General features: G+C 29.8%; 1 protein-coding gene across 47 annotated transcripts in view; it reads right to left on the bottom strand.

Moving 5' to 3' along the window:
• Positions 1 to 24,272, bottom strand: part of LOC145243461 (RNA binding protein fox-1 homolog 2-like) — a 486,106-nt gene that overhangs the window by 57,681 nt on the left and 404,153 nt on the right. For 36 of the 47 annotated variants that reach the window (XM_080106365.1, XM_080106379.1, XM_080106363.1 and 33 more), the window contains 2 exons: positions 16,869 to 16,961; positions 6,565 to 6,625 (listed from right to left, as the gene is read on the bottom strand). In XM_080106365.1, coding sequence (XP_079962491.1) covers positions 6,565 to 6,625; positions 16,869 to 16,961 — 154 coding nt within the window. The remainder of the gene's footprint in view (positions 1 to 6,564; positions 6,626 to 16,868; positions 16,962 to 24,272) is intronic. The other 11 variants (XM_080106393.1, XM_080106401.1, XM_080106400.1 and 8 more) reach the window with 1 other exon arrangement.

Genomic DNA, 24,272 nt, shown 5'->3' with positions numbered 1-24,272 from the left:
ATATATATATATATATATATATATATATACATACATACATACAGATGCGTAATGGTTTTCCGTGCTCATCAAGCAATGGTCCCGTTTAATCTTGTACAAGTCATTAGATGCAAATAAAACTCCAGGTTTTACACCAGAATATCATTCCCTCAGTTAAACTCTTCGCAGAACGCAATTTTTCAGTGTTAGTATCCATGGTGTTTAGATGGTGTTTAGATGGTTTGTTAACATAAAAATACTTTTAATGTTTACTACTTGGGTGAAATTTTCTACAATTATGAAAATCATAAAACTAACAAAATATTAAAATAAGAGGTTAAGAAAATATCTTGGAACTGATCTATTCTAAATTGTTTTGTGGTTGCTTGTATTAAAAATGCATTAATTCTATAGAACTACAAAGAGATGCTAAAACATGACATTATAGGAATATATTTTTGCAACCCGAATGAGAACACATAATCATCTATAATATAAATCTCACCTGTCTGTTTAAATGTATGGATGTATGTTTGTATATCTGCCTAAAACTTTCAACAGAGGCGACAGATTTTCATATGATCAGTATCATTTTGAAGCTCGACATCTCGGACAACAAATATCAAAAACTTGGCCAAAACATTAATTTCTTCACTCTCAACTGGGCAGTTTTCTACAAGGAGGGGTCGATTTTTTTGCAAGTCATATCGGCTGGGTCGACTTTGCCTAATTTTAACGTTCTGAACTTCCGGTCAGGTCATGGAGTAGTGGTAAGACGTCAGATTTTCTGTCACTTTCTTTTCCGCCTTCTCACGGGTTCAAGCCTGCTTGCCTACAACCACTTTTGTTTTTTGTTTTTTTACGCCTACAAACACCCGAGCAATGCTGGTCACCCAGGCTAATCTTGAATAAGAGTCAAGAAAAAATCCTTTTTCATTAGATGCAATGGCAGATCAATATGTTTACACACATTACTATTATATTCAGTTTAACTCTGTTGTTTTTTTTGTTTTTTTTTTTTTTTTTCATCCTTTATTAAGCCATGGTCATAAAACAGCTGGAAATAGAGGCTACTAAGCTAATTAGGGAATGCATAAAACTTAGGAACATCATGATAGTTAGCCAATACAAAACGCCGAAAATATGACAGTGATACATGTTCATTCACACAATTCTGAGGCAGCACATTCAGAATTGCAAAACACATTGTGAAAGGAGATCGCTGGTGCATTGAACAGCTTAAAAAAAAAAAAATGATTTCCAAACTTGTATCTGCTTAGGTTTCTTTCAAAATTATTTTCTTAACTGAAGCATGGTTTTTATAGGCCAAATGGCTTTCCTGATGTCAACATAGTGAGGTGACGAGGACTAGCGTTTTTATCGAGATACCATCTCTAGGTGATTGCCTACCAAAACTAAAGAGTGCTTCAGAAAATTGATTAAGAAAAATGTAAGTCAATTCTACTGTGTTCATTTCATGTAAACTAATGTGAATATAAGCTATTTATTCCATCTTCAACATAATTGATTATGTTTGTTGTTATCTTTTCTTACAGAAGTAACCAGCTGATTCCATCAAACTTTATATAGTTCTGATGCCATATGTATGTGTGTGTATGTTTTTTTTTTCATATCATGAAAAGTAATGTAATACTATTACCTATTCCAAATATCATGAAATACTAGCTTACAGGATATCAGCAGCAAAGAAAGAATCCTCCATCAGAAATCTGTCATGATCTGAATGTCTTGCTTCTCTAAGTTCAAATTTATTTAAGCTTTGATACCTAACAACTGACTTAGTAAACACCTACAAAATTTTTAACCATCTCACCACCAACAACCTGGATCACCTTTTTTCATCTCCGTTTTTCTAACACACATGAACATGCCTACAAATTCAGAAAACAGTATAGCTCCCATGACTTTCAGAAGCATTTTTTCCACTTCCAGAATCGCTGAAGCATCAAACAGACGTTCTGCATCAGTTGTTTGGTTTCCGAGACATTGTATCCTTTAAAAGCTCCCAAAAGTCACTGTACATGTGCCTCCCCTCCTCTCTACACACACATATACATTCACGTTTGATGATTTGTATCAGAGCACTGTACACAAGGTTTTCATTGTTATATTGTTTAATCAGTCACCTTTAATCATTCAAGTAAACCACATACAACAACTAACTTCCTCTCTATGCGAGAGATCAACACCAATACACAATAACCTATTAGTGAAGACACAAACACACATGTAAAATCTCCATCAGAAATCATACTCTAAATACCCTTATTCTATTGATGACGATGAGTCTCCTTGCTGCTTCGGTTGCTTGGAGACTTGACTAGAAAGTATGGGTTTGTATTACTATATACATAGATTCAAAAAAGTTGTCAAATAACAAATAAATGTTTTCAGACGCAAGATAAGTTACTTTTTTACCTAACTGTATAACTTTTTAGTGTTTTTATTTAACCTATCAGTGAGGATTCATAGTTCTATGACTCTCAAATAGTTTGGCAAATGTTGAACATAAATCCAAGGTTTTACAAGATGTTTTTTTTATTCAAATAGACTATTTACTTAAATATTGTTTAAAAAAAGTTTTTTTTTAAATATCACATAAAATAGTGGAAAACACTTCAAATCAGAATGTAAAAAAATGAATATATCTCTTGTTGAGTGTAAATGTCGGTATAAAAAAAAAAAAAAAAAAAACTTCATGGCTTAAATTTTTATCGTGCAAGACTAACAAAAATCTGTTTCCTCTCAGTAAAAGAACTGAAGGCATGTTGGCACCTGATTATCTATACATGAATATGCTGATTACAAAATTAAATAAATCTAATACTTTTTCCTGGCTCAATCGTTTAGAATTTTTTTCTATACCTGCAAATACAGAAAATATCTTATAGGAAAAATTTTCTATTAATTAAAATTGTCTTTCTTAGTTAAGTGAAATGTTTTTCTTTGTTTTGTAGTTCATTTTTTTTTTTAATTCTTTAAAGTAATTTTTAGATTAAATGACCTTAATTAAACTCAAATGAAGAATCACTTGTTGCAAAATCAGTCAAAGAATAGTCGTTGATAATTAACAATCCATTAAATAGCAATTTGCTGAAAAACATAGAACATTGTTTATTTTACATTTTTTTTTTTTTTTTTAGATTTAACAGGAAACAAAATAAGTCACGCTCTGGAAAATTGCAGATGTCTCTAACAGCAATAAATGCGCACACCTTTTATTTATAAACATTTTTTTTTCTACTTATAAAAGTTTTCACTATATATATATAAATATATGATAAGTATATAATTATAATATTATTATAATTATATATATATAGAAGCATATTTCTTTTGGTCGAGCTTAAAGCAAAGGAATGAAGGATGAGTGGATATCAGAAAAAAACACTTTTTCAAAAAGGGGTCAGGGAAGGTGGTTGAAAAAAAGACATACAGAACAGACAAGCCATCACTGCATAATAAAAATACAATTAAAAATACCAATACATTCTTCTATTAAATGGTGTGTTAAGACTGTACACAGTCACCCACTATTAGTGATAAGTTTGGTAAGAGATTTTTTTTTTTAAATATCAGCTTTTTTGCTGCTGTTCTTACTATAATCTAAGAGCATGCTGTGCCAGTTTGATATGCTTCAAAAAGACTGAAAATGCACTCATTACAACACCAAATATTGGCAAAGTGTGCTTCCATAGCTTGTAAGTGGTTTTACAGCTGCAATGCCAACAAATTTAGAGATTTTTAAGACAAAAAAAAAAAAAAAAAAGGTTTTCGACAGCCTGAAAAGAGCCTACTAACCAAGGATAAACATAAAAAAAAATTTATTAGAAAAAAAATATACATAATTAATGATTCCATTAACAATTCAAGGTGTGGTGAATCTTTTCGAACATGCAGTTTGTACAGATTTTTTTGTCATTAAAGGATTAATAAAAAAAAAAAAAATGTAAAGGAAAAATGAGAAAAGAAACAAAGAAAAAAAAAATTTTTAATGTAAAAAAAAAAAAAAAAAAAGTCTGAGCATTTTTAACTAAAATCAGATGTTAAACTCAATTCTCTTTTTAAAAGCAAGCAACCACCCCAAAACCATTGTTTATTTTACATGAATTCAGTAATAATTATAGAAATGCCAAAGGAGCTCATATTTTTCAACAAAAAAAAAAAAAAAAAAAAAAAAAAAAAAAATTAAATAATTTTTTTTTTAAATTGGAGTGGGAGAATCTTTAAAAAAAAAAAAAAAAAAAAAAATTTTTTTTTTCAAGTAGGTAGTAGAATAAAGTAAAAAAAAAAAAATTGTCATAAAAAAAAAAAAAAGAGAAAAACTTGGGTAAATAAAATCATTACTATTCAAGGCAGAACGCAACATCACATAGAACATGCAGCAGACGGCATCAATGTATGAGGCACACATATAGGTAGTGATGCACATTTCACCCCAGATGGTCATTCCACCCTCGGAGGGACGTTTGGAGAAATCACAGTTTTAACGCACACACATTCCAAAAAAACATCAACGTTACTAGGCATGAAGACTAACCAAACGATTATATAGCTTTTAGTGGTTCTGTGTTATCAGCAAGATTATTCTGTAAAATATGGAGGCAAGTAAATATCAATAGGAAGGTTAAAAAAAAATTTTTTTTTTTTTTGTAAACGGGGGGGGGGGGCGGAATTCTTATTAAAATAATTTTCTTATTTTTTAGATGATTTTTTTTTCTTTTTATTGAGCTTCACTACTAACCATAAAATCTTAGATTTACTTTAGATGGAAGCACTCATCTTATTTCTTAATAAAACAAATACTGAACTTAAAATCATAGTTGATATAGATGTTTAAAATAACTATTTTCAATATGGCAAGTTCCTGTCTATAAAAAAAAGGTAATTTTTTTTTTCAGTCTACTACTAATATATCATTAGAAGTAAAACTTAAAAACAAAATTAAATGAAAAGTTAAATTCAAATAAAATAATAAGTTCTTGAAACATTATGCACAATATCTGCATAGATGGATCATAAATATCTAAAATATCTAAGATGTATCATAAATATCTAAAATATCTGAGATGTATCATAAATATCTGCAGAGATGTATCATAAATATCTAAAATATCTGAGATGTATCATAAATATCTGCATAAATGTATCATAAATATCTAAAATATCTAAGATGTTTCATAAATATCTGCAGAGATGTATCATAAATATCTAAAATATCTGAGATGTATCATAAATATCTGCATAAATGTATCATATCTAAAATATCTGAGATGTATCATAAATATCTGCAGAGATGTATCATAAATATCTAAAATATCTGAGATGTATCATAAATATCTGCATAAATGTATCATAAATATCTAAAATATCTAAGATGTATCATAAATATCTGCAGAGATGTATCATAAATATCTAAAATATCTGAGATGTATCATAAATATCTGCATAAATGTATCATAAATATCTAAAATATCTAAGATGTATCATAAATATCTGCAGAGATGTATCATAAATATCTAAAATATCTGAGATGTATCATAAATATCTGCATAAATGTATCATAAATATCTAAAATATCTGAGATGTGTCATAAATATCTGCAGAGATGTATCATAAATATATAAAATATCTGAGATGTATCATAAATATCTGTCTAGATGTATCATAGAAGACTATTATAAAGTTGCTGAGAAAGACAAATATAAAGTAACTTTTTTTTTTACAAGTAAATCTTGATTCAGTCTCAACTTCTAAACTTCTACACAATGATTTACTGTGTGTAACGGTGTTCTAAAACCTATTTAGAGGTAAGACCTTATCAAATAATAGACATTTCAAATCTCATGAAACTCATATGGTCTCAAGCACTAGTTAAATTGTTTTATTCTTTCAAATACTTTATAGTTTGTTTAATAAAATTTTATTGAAATTTAAACTGAATTGTGTTTAGGGGTGAGTAAAAAATTAAAAAAAATATAAGGTGTATGTAGATTTATTCTATTATGTTTCACATCTTAAAATACAAACGTCTAATTGGAATAACATTTTTAAAGAGAGGAAAAAACGTGTTGATGGGTATTTTATTTTGTATTTTGCTCATAACACAGAATCAGAAATGAGCTACAAGGTTTGGCGAAAGCTAAACATCAACTGCCTGTGTATGATGACCACGGAAAATAGCAGATGTCTAAGACTTTGTGAGCACTGGTCAAGCTTCTCATTTCACACATACTCTGTATACACAAAGAATACGGTGAAGACAGAGTAGTATGTGAACACAGGTAACGGATACAGTTTTATTTTTAATCAAATAATCTAAATTTTTCAATAAAAAATAAATTAGAAATGTTCATGAATACACATTTGTATAAAATTTATATATATATATATATATATATATATATATATATATATATATTATAAAGGGGTAAAAAAAAATGAAGAAGAAGGAAAAAAAATTGTAAAATTTAATTATATATATATAAAAAAGATCTTGCTGCGTGCTGTATGTGTTGCTCTGTTCTGTTCTTTTTTAGATACAAGAACACAACGTTGCCTTACCATTTGGAATTGTGGGGTTAGCAGCTTTTTTGGTCATAACCCGAGCAGTGGCATTGTTCACCTAGTTCATAAAATTACAGTATTTTAGAGATACACATTCATAATCAAAATGGACTGAAATATATATTTTTTTTAATATTTTAAATTGAAAAAAAAAAAAAAATTAATTCTTCAATCTGCATTCATAATTTCTTCATTGCTTTTTGAGATAAGCCACAGTTGGGACTTATTTTGAAGAAACGAAAAATTTAATTTCTTTAAAAGCAGATTGGAGAACCAGAATGATTACAATTTTACATCAAAAGTAAATTTTAATTTCCATAGATTAAAACGTTTTCTTTCCCTTTTTAAAAATTAATAAATAAGAAATAAAAAAAACTTCTGATCCGTTTCATAATAGATAATCAATTCTTGAATACAATCTTCTCCATCTCAATTCCTTCTAGATTTTTTTTTTCAGGCTTAATCCAAGCTTCCCTTAAACATGAGATTTATATCTCAAACTAAAGAAATAAATAAGAGAGCACCAGTTTGAATTTATCATTTCTATTAAAAAGTATATATATATCAATTTACGTATCGAAATACTTTTCTAACTTTCCCAAATTCAAATATTGGTTAAATGACCACCAAGTTATTCCCAACTCTAATCATACAGTGTAATCTACGCCAAGATTATTTCAAACAGTTCGATGTTTCTCCTACTAATATATGTTATTAAACGTAAAAAAGAATGATTTCAGATTGTATTTCCTTTTTTAAGTATTCTTTTTGTATTTGGTTGAAATAAAGTTCAAGGTTGACTTTGCAGAATCAAGGTAAAACTATTAAATATTAAATAGCAAGGTTGACTTTGCAGAATCAAGGTAAAACTATTGCTAAATAGCAACTAGAAAACAGATTAAAGCCCACTTTAGTTTTCTGAAATTTGTAAAAGATTGACTCAAAAATATGGTTTGTCAAAGGTTAACTGTTTATCATCCCAACAAGTACTCTTCACATTGCACTAAAACCGTTTCACATGATTTTAAAAATATTTTCTCCAAAACACATTCAGAGAGAAACCGGCTTTTGCTGGTCTCATAAGCTTGAAATATGTCAATTGTACTTTTAAAGCAAAATAATTCTTTGTGTGTTTTTCTTGGCTTAAAACTGTATTCTTCCTGTATATTTAAATCACAATCTACTGTTTTTATCCTTTGTTGCACCGATGGTTCGGAATAGAAGAGGAGGATTTAATTAATTTATCTTGCTCTGAATCATCAGACTTATTCCTTTTCGAATCTTAAGAGATTCTCTTCTTTTTTTTTTTTAAGTGGAATTGCTGTTTGATTAAACATTCCTGCACAAATATTGAGGCAAAATGTACAATCATTGTTCAGTGAACCATTCAGACAAGTAAGACTAATGCAACGAATTCAGTGTATTCAGATCCAGTAAACAATCTGAGTCGGCTACAGGTAAGACTATTTTAATGGTGCCAGCAGTTGACCCAAGTGCACAGCTTCTCACAGAGCAATTTCATTTGGCATTTACCCAGACCTAATTTTAGCAAAAGTTATGAGAAAAAGGTCAAATTATTGAACAGAAAAGCCAATTTGGCAATACAGATCTATAGCATGGACTAAACTCAAAATAGCTTTATATTATCCAATTTGTAAAAAGAGGCTGTTAACAAATGGTCATACAGTTTAAAAAAAAATGTATGCTTTACGATAACACACTAATGAAATATATAGAAGAGAAAGAAAATTAAAACTAAGTTGAAATTTACAATCAAAATTTATTGTTCGACTGAATACTCCAAAAAACAATTTACAAATTGTACATTGTTTTTTGGAGTATTCAGTCGAACAATAAATTCTGATTGTAAATTTAAACTTACAGTTTTAATTTTCTTTCTCTTCTAATAAGCTCTACTCTCTATTGTGTATTAAGGTTTTTTTTTATTGGGTTGGGATTAAATTATCTATATATATATATAAATACTGGTATTTATATTAGATTCAAGTTTACCATTGCGTATATCAGGTAAACACTACATCTTTTTTGATTTCATTATTATTTATATATATTGTTTGTTAAAGTTTGATAATTGGTCTAGCTGATAAATCACAGCTAAAATTAAGCAATGTTGAACCTGATTCCTACTTACATGAGTGACTATTTAGAATACCAGATGCTGCATGTCAAATACTCCATTTAATACCGGCTTTGCTGGGAATAAAAAGCCAGCAATCACAGTGGTGTTTAGAACACACAATCTGGTCGAGCTGAAATATGCACCTAGTTAAGAAAGTAGCTTCACTACTTACTATATGATAAATAAAAAAGACTAGTTTAACATTTGTGCCATTAAAACAATGATGTACGGATTCAAATACTAACTGGAATAAGTATAAATATTAAAAATAAATGATACTAGTTTCAGTAGGTCATGTTGAAAATTACAGTTCTAAATAAACTGACACTATTATTTTCTATAAATTTTTATCGTTTTTCATGTAAGGTTTATGCACAAAAAGAAAAACAAAAACTGCATGTATATATATATATATATATATATATATATATATATATATTGTTTGAATTGAGGATATAACGTCTAAGAATTTAATAAGACAAAATTGGTGTCTTTTATTTTCATGTTAAAAGTTTTTAAAGAAATAGAAAATTGTTTTGAAAAAAATCTTCTTCAGAATCTAAAACGAAAAGCTTTTTTAATTGTTCTCCTGCAAAAATTTTTTTGTGTGAAACAAAAGCTGTCATCATCATCAGCAGCAGCAGTTTATGATTGAGTCATATTAGTTTCTTTTTCTTTTTGTGCAGAATAGTCAATCTAACTTAACTGTTTGACAAAAGTAACATAAAATTGTAACCATTCTGAAACGAGGATTAAAAAAAAAAAAAAAAAAAATTCAAATTTAATGGAAGTCAACTTTACTACCAGTACTACATATGCACTTTAAAGAAAATGGCAGACGAGAAACATTTTTTTTTTTTTTTTATATTCATTCTTTTTTTTTTTTTTTTAAAAACATGGGATAATTAGTAAACATTAATTTTAGATATAATTAATAGAAAAAAAAATCAGAACTTACATTTATTCTGAGTTAACAGCAAATCTTTTTTTTATTCATCGAAACAAAACTTCTCAACCTTCTTTATATTGGTTTTATCACTTTAATTATCATGAGTAAAACGAAAATGTGCCACCTTCTTTAAATTGCTATGGTTAACCGTTTAAAGTTAAACCCATGAAGGAAAAAAAGATTTTATTTAGATTTATTTTTACAGTGAAATATTCACAAACATATCTTTCTTCTAGTAAAAGGTTACAGGCTATATAATTCCTTATTTTTAATAAGTGCTTCATTATATTCTAAATCCTTAGGTATACCTTTATTTTAAATATCCTTCATGAGTCTAACTATTGGGCTGATAAATCATAAAACGAGAAACTTTGGGATCCTAATCAGTTTGATATCAAAAGACAGACTAAATGTGTTTATACGTTAGCTTATGTACACATTCGTAACATTCTTCACATTAATTTAAGTATATAATCTTTAGCTTCAAATCGCTATTACTCAATTGCTTGAAAATTATAAACTTTTTGCAATTGTATTTAGAACAAGTTTCTGAAAGAGAAAAAATTATATAGGTAGATAAATATATTTATCAGGCATATATACATATGGTAGGAGTCCCAAAATTTCTCCACAAATATTATAATAAAGAATAAAAGAAAACATAAAAAATAAAATAAAATGGAAAGAGAAAGAGAGAGAGATAGTGATAAAAAAAATAATTTTCTAGGCAGATACAGGAGTTTTTGGTTTGTTTGTTTTTTTTAGTAGTTTATGGTTAAAATAATGTTTATTTCAAACACTCTACAATAGTCATAGACGGATCAAATTACAAGAACTCTAAAAAAATAAAATAATAATAAATAAATACAAAAAGAGTCTACCAATTTCATTTAATGCCAGAAATGCCAACTTTAAATAAAGACTAAATGTTAATAATTTAAATTTTACCCTTTCAGTCACAACTTAAAAATATTATTTTTATCCCCCAAAATGTTTTCATCTTCAAGGTGATCTGCCATTCAACCACCGTTTTCATTTGAAACATGTCCAATAAACAGGACAGTTGGACAGTTTTACAGATTTGTATTGCATCAAATTTACTTTTTAGAACCATTTTAAAAGGTGTCTTATGTACTGAACAAAGGGACTGAAGGGTTTTAAAGATATTTATCTAATAAAAAAAAAAAAAGGAATTTGGCAGATGTATAAACATATAAGAATAATGCCTGAAGATTAAACAAATAAATCTTAAATTTCTATTGGTCAGTTTCTCTTAATTTTGGACAACATTATAAATACATTCGTGTATAAGTAAGCAAACAAGAAGGTTGCAATTTTTACTATTCTAAATAACCGTTCAGTTAATTATATAACTGAACTAATCTGTAAGAATATGTATACAACACGGTTGGAGTAAAACATAAAAACCTAAACATCAAAATACTAAAAAAGTTGTATGGAGGTTAAGTATTGATTACTTTTCATAATCAGCAGTCGATGTACTTTTTATAGTGAACTTATGAACTTTGTTAGAAACTAATTATTATTTCGACAATGTGAAATCTTCAGAACACCGGAATACATCATGACAAGTTTAAATAAGAGTAAAGGATATTAAATACATATATATATATATTTACTTTAATTATTTTAGTTTCTTTCTTCCCTTCCTTCCAGTGCAGCCAAGATTGAACTCACTACACGAGTTTGTAGTGTAATTCAAATCTCGTCAATAGCTGAATGCTTGATGCTTCAACAGGGCTATCAAGGGTATTTTTTTATCGTGCCGCCATCAGTAGACAGGGTGCCTGCCACGGCTTATGAGAGTCCCATCTACCCTCGAGAGAAGGACAGACTGCGCCAGTTTCTCAACCTGGCATTTTAGTTCACTATGTAACACATTAACAGAAATGCATTGTAATCTCCCTTTGGTGCATAAAAACTGGAGAAAATGTATTCCAGCTGTGTGTTCTGGTTGAATATTTAGAATTCAGACAAGCAAAAAGAAGCTTTGTGCATAAGTGGCATATGTCTATCCAATCCTAGCCAAAACACATCATTAAAGATGGATGAAGGCTTTTGATGCCAAATTGCTGAATATAGACAAAAAGCGCATTGAAAACTTTCAGAAGAGAAAATGTAAATGAGTATCTATTAACACAGCAATTGTCGTTGTCATCATTATATTCAGTTTCATGCCGTTCATGTTTTCCTTGGCCTTCCTCTGTGAACTAACCCTATTACATCAGCTGTTCGACATCTACTAACCAAAGCACTTTCATCCATTGTTTCAATGTGACCAAACTAATAAAGTCTTCTGTGTTGCATAAATCTTTATACACTGTCCAAATTTAATTTTTTGGAAGCCATCAATTTTAAATCAACCGTTAAGACTCACATTACACAATAATACCAGGGTCTTATGTAGGAGATGAAAAGAAAATGGAATCTTAACGCGAGTAATTATAAGTGTTACTAAAAAGAATTTTAAAAAAAAGAAAGAAAGAAACTACCCAGCAAATATACTGATTGAACCGAATGCAAGAGAAATAGAAACAATTGCACTTAAAGGGATGGTTAGAATCTTAGAGTGCCTAACATTGCAGATGAATGTCTGGCATCCGGTAGGATGCTCCATTCCTGGCAAAAACAAAATTATAAAATACTTTGGAACACTGACATTCAGAGGAACCAGCTCCTTTGATCTTAAAGAGCAGATCTGGTAATTAAAAAAAAAAAAAAAAAAAAGAACTTGCTAGATGATAGCAGATGTAACCACTGCAGTCAAACATGGAGAGGCCACAAAAGTCTAGAAAAATAAATGCTAAGTTTAAGATGAGAAAAACTAATGATCATAAAATGTGTCACTCTTTAAAGAACGACAAAAACTGAAGTTTGAGATGTTTACAAATAATTAAAACTACCAATTTTGCCATGAGATTTTGAAAAGAAAAAAAAAAACTTGAGATGTGGTAGTTATCATCATTAAATCTCCGATGAAAAGTTCCAGCGATTTTACAAGAACCTGAAAATTGCATGAGAGCATGCTTGTTGCAATAATTAGTTTAAAGGGTGGAAAATTGTTCATTAATTTAAATCTAGTCTTTCAAAGAACAAATTTCTAACAGCAATTAAGCAAACGAAACAGTTTTTATATCTCACAAAGGTTACACCAATACATCACAACTAAAATAACCTTAGTTAAATAATAGTTGGCATTTTCACAGCAAAATGAAATTGTTATAAGTTTATTTTGATTCTCTTAAACAAAAGTAAAACCTTGTAATTGTTTATTTAATTGTTCAAATAATTTTATGAACAAGTTAACCTAGATTGGTAATGTCTAGAAGAATATGGTCTGCTGATGAAGCTTGCAAAAATTGTGATCTATAAACAAAAAAAAATAAAAATAAAGAATATTTTATTTGATGAAGTTCTTCAAAATATTTCAGTAAGTCTTCAAAGTAAAATGTAATAAACAATTTTTAAATATCATAGATCAATATTATGTCAGTAATTTCTCAAATTAACAACGGTTCAACATTTTCAAATTAAATACATATTTTAGATACTTTTTCTTTTTTGTCATTTTTTGTAAAGAAATTTCATTTCTATGACTTGAGATATGAGAATGGCTCCTAAGTAATTATTTAAGTTGTAGTTAAATAGTAATGCTTCTAAATTCATGTATTTCGTTAAAAGAGTAAACCTTAACATCTTATGATTTCCAATTCAGCATTTTTCTTTTAATGTAAATTTCTTCTTTTTTTTTTTTTTAATGTTGTTGATTCTAGAAAGGGTGGAGAGTTCGAAGTGTATAGTTGATTCACTTGTTTTGTTAACACAATTGGCAGTTGAATTAATTTAATTGTTCAAGTAATTTCTTATCATTGTTTTTAGGAATTTTCTTTTCTTTTATAAAAATAATTTTAAAAAAATATAAATAAAAATAAATCAGTAATTTATTTGTTGAATTAACGAAAATAATTTTTTTTTTAATTCTTACAAGGGCAGGTAATCAGTATGTTATCCATACTTGTTCAAGAGAGAACTACCACAGTTATGGACTTCAGCCTGTAGCAGATAACAGCAGCCCTAAAGGTTAATGAAGAACATTTTCTAGAGACTAATGCATAATTTGATATTGGTGTTATTAATAATCACTGAATTGTCATATACGTAGAGATTATTTCAAGAATAGCTATTTTGTTTTAATACTTTTGGAAATGTTAAAATATACTGTAGCAAGCAAAATCATTTCCTTTAAAAATGTATTAAAAAACAAAAAAAAAATTTTTAATAGTTTTGGAAATGTTAAAATATGCTGTAGCTAGCAAAATCATTTCCTTTAAAAATGTATTAAACAACATTTTTTTTTTTTAATAGTTTTTTATTTTTATTAAATCAAAACTATACAGGTTACAAAAAATTAAATGAAGAAAACAAATCTATCTTATGTTCTCACCTGTACAAACTTTCAAGAAATAATCTCAACATATGAAGCATTTATGCTGAAACGTGTAAATAACTGAATGCTTACAGTAGTGTTTAAAAATTAAATTACTTTTGTTAAAAATAATCATAAAAAAATATTTTTTTATGCTCTTGTGCAAAATATTTTATTTAAGCAAATAACAATAATAATAAAAAAAAAAATACACCCTAAACCCATCTAATTGACTGAAATCTAACTATATAATTTTTCCTCCTCGTAATCTGACAATACATCAATTGAAAAATATAATTAAAAAAAGAAAAGTAGGGGAGGGATGATGAAAAAAAAAAAAAAAAAAAAAAAAAAACGACAGAATCAAGAAATGCCGGGCAATTAAGAAACACCTCGATGCACAGTTGACTGATAAGATTTTTACCCTGAATTCACCAATTTTTTCATTCTCACTTTTTGCCGAATCATGTTCTGCACAAGACAAAGGATATTATAGTGAAAATAAGACCAATTAAAAGCAGAAAGTTGTTTACATAGCACAAAAAGACAATTTCCTTACAGAAACTATTTAATTCCTTTTCTTATGTGTTTCTTGCAAATGGCTCCCAATGAAAAATAAGCAGTTCTTTGACTCTTAATTGACAGTTACAATTTTTTTTTTTCGCAAATTTGAATAACCTAGATCATTTTTAGTCATCAGTCTCTGCAAGTTGTCTATAATGTGCTGTGAAAAGCATATTATATATATATATATGTATATATATTGTATATATATATATACACACATATTTCCATATAAATGTATATATACATATATAAATTTCTATTTTTTTTTTTAAGTTTTTTTTTTTTTAAGGTATGTCCATTTGGCAACACGAAAACTAAATGTAACTGCACGGAGCAAGATTCTTACTAGTCATCACTTTGGTAAGGAGCGCTCAAATCATTTCATCTAAAACAAAGGCATTACAACACAAACAAACGAGGTTTAGACAGGCATTTCTTAATACTGCACAAGAGAATAAGAAGAGGGAGTTGTTTAATATTGAACCCACAGTGATTTTTCAAAGTAGAAGGAAACCATTTTTTTTTTTTTTACAAGCATAGCAATTTTTTTTTTCTAAAATAACTTTGTCTTGTATTGTTTCATTCAAAATATTTTTTTTTAATATTATAAAACCATATCTGATATGCTTGAAAATGATTCTATGTTCGAAGATGAAAATTAGTTTTAATATATATATATATATATATATATATATATATATATAACTTTTTTGTTTCTTTAAATTGTACAGTCCACATACAAAGAAAAACTGGTAATTCTTTTAAAACAAAGATGTTCCAATGAATAAAACTTAAGACATCAAAGTAGATTATAATTATCTCTTTTAGTTAGAATTAAGGCTATGACAACAGCATATTCTTTTCATTGTTTTGACTCTCGAGTATATATCCGACACAGTTAATCAACTGAGAACCACATCACCCTATATAAAAAAATATAAGATATCAACGGACACACACTCAAGAGTTAAAACAATGAAAAGAATATGCTGTTGTCCTAGCCCCAGTTATAATCCAAAATAGTGTGATAGTAATAGCAGTTCAATGTCGTAATTCCTCACAATTAGCTGAAGAAGACAGTTTTTTCAAATCGGTTTGCTACTCGCTCTCGCTAACAGGCCCTTTGGTGGCTGAGAAGGCCACTTCTCAATTGATGCAGTCATTTACAGATTCTGCAGATGTGAGTTGAGCCACTCAGTACAGGTTGATACCTGTGCGCTGTTCCTCAACTCTAATAGGAAAAAAAAAACGTTGTACATATATCATTTTTAACCTCTTCGGCTTGTTGCCAGGTTGCACAATCAGGCCAACATTTTTTTTTTTTTTTTTTTTTTTAGAGTACTCCTGATGAGGTCTCTGTATATTTTGCGCTACTTGTAAACTAATATTTCTATATTGAATAATACACTTAAATGTTTACCCCACAAAACGAGAAATCAAGGAAAATAAATATGCTATTAGATTGGCAAGTGACAGACTTTCAAGATGTTAAAGATGAGATTATAGCCGAGATAAGATCCACTGATAGACTGCCTTGTCTGTAGTAATATTATGAATTTGTATTTGGAAACGCAATATAAGTTTGTAATTTCTATAAATTACAATTATGAAGTTCTTAATATTTTTAATTAAGTAAAAAATGGACTTCGGGGTTTGCTTTCAGCAACCTCATAACTCCCACTCTAATTTTAGCCTTTAGTTCTTACATTCTGAGTTGTTTTTCTGACAAAGGAAACAGAATTGCTGTTTACTGCGTTGACTTTTCATTTTAGTTGAGAGGTGTGTGAAGATTTCCAATCATCTCATATTATTCATCATCATTCAACTATCAATCTATTCATTTCATTAAGCCTTACCCTTGAGTATCTTTTAGTCTTGATGGATAGCGATTCAAAACCTTTACTGAATAATTGTATAGAGATAATTATAAGAAATTGCTTTTACTTTTCTATGTTTTCCATATTAAATATATCATATCTATATATATAAAATGCTTCCGTCCCATTTTGAAAAATAACATGGTACAAATATACTCAACTACCACATTTAAAAAAAAGGAAGAAAGAGAGAGAGAGAGAGAGAAAAAAAAAATTGAGAAATTTAAAAAAAAAAAAAAAAAAAGAAAGAAAAAAAACAGTAAATAAGAAAGTAGCTCTCCCAGTGTAGTGCTACCAAACAACTGATAAAAGTCCATGCACCTCAATTTTGCGTCCCTCAACCACAGTACCGTTCAATTTCTCTCGTGCGCGGTCGGCATCAGCACTATTTTGGAAAGTTACAAAACCGAATCCCTGCATGCACAAGGAAAATAATAATCATGCATTAAAATCGTGCATTGAAAAAAAAAAAAAAAAAAAATTATAAATTAAGAATAGCATCAATCTTATTTCAAATACATGCACAAATATCAATATTAAAGTTCCTTCTTTCAACCGTTCCTTCAGATTTTGGCATCCGGAACAACTCTGCCTACTTGTCGGTAGTTTGAGAAAAACCCAACCTTTAATGGAACCAATTAATTGTCATCTTTCTTGCTCTTAGCCAAAAGAGGGAGGAAAAAAAAAAAAAAAAAAAAAAAAAAACACGAGTTAGAAAGCGAGGGGGGGGGTTAGAGATTATTCTCCATTTATTTAAAGAAGGGATATGTTTTTTGCTTTGTTATGTTTTTTATAGAGGATTTTAGTATAAAGATGTTAGGTAGGTAGGTTAGTATGTAATAATGTAACAGTGGTATATTCTTCAGTTGTGTCAAGTCAATCCGTATGTTGTCAATGAAAATGCTATTTCGGTCTTTGTGGTGACACTTATCAACTGTCCAACAGACGGATAGAGTTTCTCGTAAAGGTGCATGAATAGATCTATAATAAAAAAAATAAAAAAATAAATGCTGAAGATCAAAATGCTAAAAGTTAAGCGTGGCGAACAAAATGACAGAGCCTCTTACAGAGATGCATGTACAACATCTCCAATAAAGAACAATAAACATGGCAGATCAACACATAAAACCGCTTATATATGGATTCTTAAACACATCTATAATATAAATCTCACCCGTATCTATGTATGTTTGTATGCCTGCCTAAAAGTTTTGACAGAGGCGACAGATTTTCACGAGATCGGTATCATTTTGAAGCTCAACGCCTCAGACGACAAATATCAAAAAAAATTGGCCAAAAATATTAATCCCTTCACCCTCAACTGGGCAGTTTTCTACAAGGAGGGCTCGATTTTTTTGCGAGCCATTTTTGCAAGTCATTGTATTGATTTGATTGACTTTGCCTAATTTTAATGTTCCGAACTTCTGGTCGCGTCCTGGAGTAGGGGTAAGAGACGTCAGGTTTTCTTTCACTTTCTTTCCTGCCTTTGTGTCACTGGTTCGAGCCTGCCTGCCTACGACCACTTTTTTTTTTTTTTTTTTTGCTCAACACACACCTCCAAACATCCAGGCAACGTCGAGCATCCAGGCTAATTTAAAATAAGACTAAAACGTGGTGAACCGACAAACGGTCTCTGATCAGAAGAGAAATCACCTAAAGTGGTTGTCTTAGATCACTTGACTAATGATCTGAATAGCTAATAAAGAAAGCCGTAATCATACAGTTTTCACTTTGTGGCTTCCTTTGTGCAGACTAAGTTAATTGTTTATTTACTGATATTACACATCAACCAAAAAGCAGCATGATATACTGTCCGAAACAAATTCCAACCAACGAATAAAAACTATTATTTGGACTACTATTCTCATCTTGAATTTTATTTCCACAATGTTTGGGACGATGTAACCTCCTAACTTTTCAAACTCAGAAATCTATATGGAAACTTCAAAACTTGTTGATCATACATGAACAAGTTAAAACTATTTTATGTTAAAAATAATTGTCGGCTAAATGTTCTTTAAAGAGATTAAACAGATGTCACTTTTAAGTCGACAATTCTATTTATGACATTATTTTATCTTTTTAACAATTTAATTTTAAATGGGAAATATGTTAATTGATAACAACCAGCAATCTATAAATATAAAAGCGAAAATGTATGTATGTATGTATGTATGTATGTATGTGTGTGTGTTCGCTTTTTCTGTGTGTCTACAAAAGGCTTCTTTCAGAGAAGCGGTCGGTCGGTTCACAACTTTTTAAAACTTTTTATATCACATATAAATCGTAATATCTCAGAGTTAACAACGAAGCTCGCCTGTCTATTTAATTTGCTCGATTTCGGGAAGATAAATATTCAACATTTGTCGCTCGCCGCATGTGGGTTAGTCTTTTCCCTATAACATCTTGGAAAAATAAAAATTAAAAAAAAAAAAGCGTTCCGCAGTCAATTAATACTATCCCGCAGTCAAACTTGACCTCATTAACTCATTAAAACGGGCACCTGCCAAATCCAAGTAATTAAATAAATTCAAACGTGTTTCCGCTAGCATCTCGCGGTGGGGCAATGGTTAACGTCGCACGTTTTTTTTTTTCACTTTAATTTACAACTTTGCCTCAACAGTTCGGGTTCGATCCTCATACTTACTTTTTTTTAACCCCCCCCCCGGAGTTTCCACACACACCTCCAAACACCCAGGCAACGCCGGGTACCCCTTGCTAGTATCAAATATTTCTCAATTCGGATGACCTCATTTGTTAAAACGGGTGGCGAAAATGATAAGGTACATACAAACGAAAGTAGAAGCATATTATTACGTAGAGGATGGCGCAAGTGTTGCACAGATTGTGTTCTGCTACTCACATGCATAATTACGAAAGCACAGGTAATGAAAACTGAGTAAATCCTATCAAAACACCAGGTTTTATAATGATCAGACAAAAATCGTCTCCATTTTATCAAACTTGATGATTATTGATATTAGCAAGCAATGTTACAAAAATAATGCTTCTTGTTTTTTTTCATTCCGCCTGAATGGATCGGAGGGAATTGCAAATTACATTTGTTATGATGACTAAACTTATGCATTCATGACATTCTGTCATAGAGATACATCATTGAATTATTCTTCTTCTAAAAATAAATAAATAAAAATGTGGCCGATCAACATTCACCGGCACCTGTTCAACGTTTATGAAGCTGATGAAGTTGATGTCAACACGGTTAGGAAATGGGTTTGTCAATTTCAGAGTAGCGACAAAAATGTGAATGACAAAACATATTCCAGACATTTATGGCCGAGGCATCAAAAGAGGCTAGCAAATGTGGATTGAGAATGATGGTTACTATGTAGAAAAAAAAAAAAATTCACGAGTACAAAAGATCACTCGTTCTAATGGTGCCACTCCCGTCTTGGTAGCTCTTCAAGGTTTTAGTTTTTGAGCTTAAGAATAGGAGACCTTACTTTTGTAACAACCTTCATATTATTGCTGTTAACAAGGTTAAAAGGGGAAAACAGATAAGCAGCGTTTTTCTGAGATGGTTGAGCCATGACATAATCAACTGATCTCCAAGCATACCAGCCTTATATGATGCATAAAGACCAACTCTTAATACTGAATGACCGTTCTTGTGTGATGAGGATCCAAAATCTGTTACAAGCTTATCATGACACAAAAGACGGCAATTCTAGAGAAGTTAACATTATCATAATATTTGGTTCAACGTCCGTCTTATATTGCGGCACTTGTTAAAAAAAAATCCCTTTGTAGTTCCTGTGATGACCATCGAATAATGGATGTTTCGGCAGAGAGAACATTGTAGTTTTGCAGAAAGCTATTCTTGACAACAATGGCCAGAGAACCATTAAAATTAAAAGTTTCATATATGACTTTAGTTAAGTACTTCAGTATAATTTACTAATCCACACAACAAAACAAACCGACTCTAGACACGAGTTTTGTTTTCAAGCATGTGACAAAGCTCTGTGGAATACGCACATAATAGAACACGAATGCTTTCTTTCGAGTTATAATTTGTGGAGAATCGTCTAAGATTATGGAAATAAAATAAATCTTGTAAGGCAATTGTTTCAGATGTCAGGTTTTAATGAAACTTGCATTTAATAGAACCTGATGCTGAGAGGTTTCCTTGATGTTTGCTTATAAATACATGTATAACATTATATATATATATATATATATATGATGATTGCAACGTCTTGTCAGACGAGTGCCACTCCCTCAGACATTTAAAATCCATGAGCCCAAATACCTGAGGGAGTATCTATACAAAGATGATGTTACAGAGTCTTAGCTTTGTACGACAGCTAAGTCTCTCTCTCGGTTCAAAATGTTGAGATCCAGCAACAAGCAAGAGCAAGATAGCCAGCAACAAATTAAACTGCAGACCAGTTTAATGCGGGTACTGGTCTTCCGCTTTATGGTTTTTTGAAAGATCAACTGTTTTGTATTATTAATGCTGAAGCAATATCCACATCTTCATGATAGAAGAAATGCTTTTTTGCCTGTTGTTTCGAAAGAATGAGAATTTGCACTGTTCTGAGCAGTAGTAATATATACATGAACATTCGATTGGAACTTGGTTTGTCAATTCCATTGTACAATGTTGTATAGATTATACTAGTTATCCGCCTCCAGAATGTGTATACATGTATAAAGACAAGCACCCACATAAACCTAAATACCAAGCTAGATTTACATTGGTGAACCGACTGAAAATAGCCCGTGTATATATTTATATGGAAGAGATTATAAAGTGAGCAAAAGAACAAAGGTAGTAGTCCAAATAAATGAAATCAAAATGGCATTAGAGGTTCTAAATTGGAGACATTCAGTTCAGAAATATAAACTAAATTGGGATTAAAAGCATCCTCCAGTTATAAGAAGGGCACTGTCATTTGTCATCGCAAAGAATTAAGATCTTTAAAGTGGAATTCTTTTCAAATGGACTTAACTGTCGCTCAAATGTGTCCGAATTTACCTTAAAGAAACGAAACACCACATACAACTTAGCGCCACGGCTCATTGCAAAAAAAAAAAAAAAAAAAAAAAAAATTTAACATTTTTTTTTTTTTTTAATTTTAATTGGGAAAGCAAAATACCTTTACTGATTTAAAAAAAAAAAAAAAAAAAAAAAAAGCTTAGTTGGGAGATTTTACAGAGTTACCTACAGGAGAAGGTGAGCTTTCCGACATAGTTTTAACTGACTCTGAATAGAATGTTAACGAAGATTATGTAATTTTAAAGAAAATATAGGTGAGTACAGTGAACCTATAAAAGCAATGATGTTAGTTTGATCAGTAACTTACCAACATTTTGCTGGAGAAGGAAAAAGGGCAGGGAAACATGCAAATATTTCTAAACCTTTGATTCTTCAATTTTTTTTTTGTTTGTTTGTTTCACCCCCCTCCCTCTTTTCAGACGTAACTTTTTACATTCAATGTATTAATTTAAAAGCTAATGCTACCGCATAATATAGGCCATACAGATCATAGCATTACAGTGTTTTATGTTTGTTTTTTTTAATTGTTGTTTTATTTTTATTCCCACACCCTAGTGCAAGATCATCACATACCCTGCTCCTGGGCTTAGTCTGAGGACATCTGTCATGCAACATAAAACAAGATAACAGGTAAAGTTTTTATCTCCTCAATCACCTTGTAAAAAAGAGTTTGATTAAAAAAAAAAAAAAATGGCAATCAATTCACAGGCGTCTTCATAGTCATCAAAATAAAAATAAAATGAACTGTTACCTGATGAAATTACTCTTAATTGGATTCAAATATTATTAGAAAAAGATTCAACAGAAGAAAGTAAATATAAGCAAACATGATGTACTCTCCAAAATAAACTGAATGTATATACTGGTTATATTGTGCTTAAGGATATAAAATGTAAAAAGATTAGTATAATTCATGGAATCAGAGCATTGTATCATTTAGAAATTGAATCAATATTGAAGATTAGAGAATGCATTCATAATATATATATATATATATATATATATATATATATATATATGCTGCATATATATATATATATGTTGCATATATATATATGCAGCATTTTTCATTAAATAAAATCGACGTTTTTTTGCCTATTAATTCTATTTTCAATCATTTCCAACTTCCGAATAAGTCTTCACTTCTGGCAGGAACTGGCTGATGTAATGTTTATCATAAGCCTGAGTAATCCCTGACAATGAATCCTGAAGGATTGAAAAGTACTCGGACTTATGATAAACATGGTGATTACATCAGCCAGTTTCTGCCAGAAGTGAAGACTGTTATTCGGAAGGTGGAAAGGATCGAACATAGAATTAATAGACAAAAAATATATATATATATATATATACATTAGTTTATGGAATAGTGGATAAGCATGACAACAAAAAAGTAAAAAGAAGGGCACAAATACATTACTAAAGCTAATTAAGATATTTTAATAAAATCATACACTCATCTTCATTTGGTGTAAATGCATGGTCACATGAATCAACAAAAATATGTTGATTCAGCTTTAATGGTGTATCTTTATTTTTACTAGTCTGTTGACATACTTATCCACTAAACTTGAATTAATTAAGAATTGATGAAGATTACACAACACATTAATATTCCATTTTGTTTGTAAATTTTCATTTCATGTTTTAAACGTCCTTATATAACAATATTATTACAAAAACAAAATTAATTTAAAAGAAGTAAAATAAGTTTGCTCTGACATTCCAACCTTAAAAGTAATTTCACCAAGGAGTAAACTATAAGAATGTACTCTTTGTACAAGGTATAATTAAGATCTTCCATATTATTAGCAGCATTAACAGTTTATTAAAGAAAACTATCAATAAAACATTTTATACTTATAATCTTGATAGATTAAACATACCAACCAATAAGTTGAACATAAACTGCTTGTTTTTTTTTGTTTTTTAACTAAATAGGACTTCATTTCGAGACAAATTCAAAAATATTTGTTAAAAAAAATATATAAATTTTGATAAGCTGTTATTTCAGGAAATAACTTTTCAGAAATCCAACTAAGTTAATATAAAAATCGGTTTTGCTGATTAAATCAATAAAGTTTGCTTCACTTATTTTGAACTGCTTAAGCTAAGAGTTCCTATTTACAATGCCTCCCCACGGGACAGAGTTAGACACCAGGGTCGTTTTTTAACGTGGAGAAAAGGAACAAAAATAAAAATTGTCTCAGTCGTGAAGGATTTCTCCTCCACTAACAGAGAACAAGAAATTGAAGTGCAGCATCTGAAGAACAGATACTACACTTTGATCTTGTCCCGAAAGCTAAGAGTTAGTAATATAAAGTTTTCACAGCTACAAAAAAAAACAAAACAGTTAGATACATTGCTAAGAATAAATGAGTGAATAGTAGACGCCATCTTAAATGCGAGAACTCCAGAATAATTCGTTGATGACAAGGATTGCATTATAGTTTAAAAAAAAAAAAAAAAAAAAAAAAATCCTTTGGGGGTGAAAAAATATAAGTAATGGAAATTTCTCAAGAAAGACTTGATGGCTTGGCAAAGAAAGAGATATGGGAAACATGAAAGGTGTTTCTCTCCGTTCGCAAGTAGACAGAGCAAGTTCCAAATGCAACAAAAAAAGGTGACAGGGACAAGCATGCTTAATTCTAGGAAGCCGCATGCCTCCATGCCACACACTGCATAAAGCACACTGGGACAAC

The sequence above is a fragment of the Euprymna scolopes genome, chromosome 22, assembly GCF_053919585.1.
Source record: "Euprymna scolopes isolate OS-2025 chromosome 22, ASM5391958v1, whole genome shotgun sequence".
Taxonomy (NCBI): domain Eukaryota; kingdom Metazoa; phylum Mollusca; class Cephalopoda; order Sepiida; family Sepiolidae; genus Euprymna; species Euprymna scolopes.
This window is presented reverse-complemented; position numbering and strand designations above follow the sequence as displayed.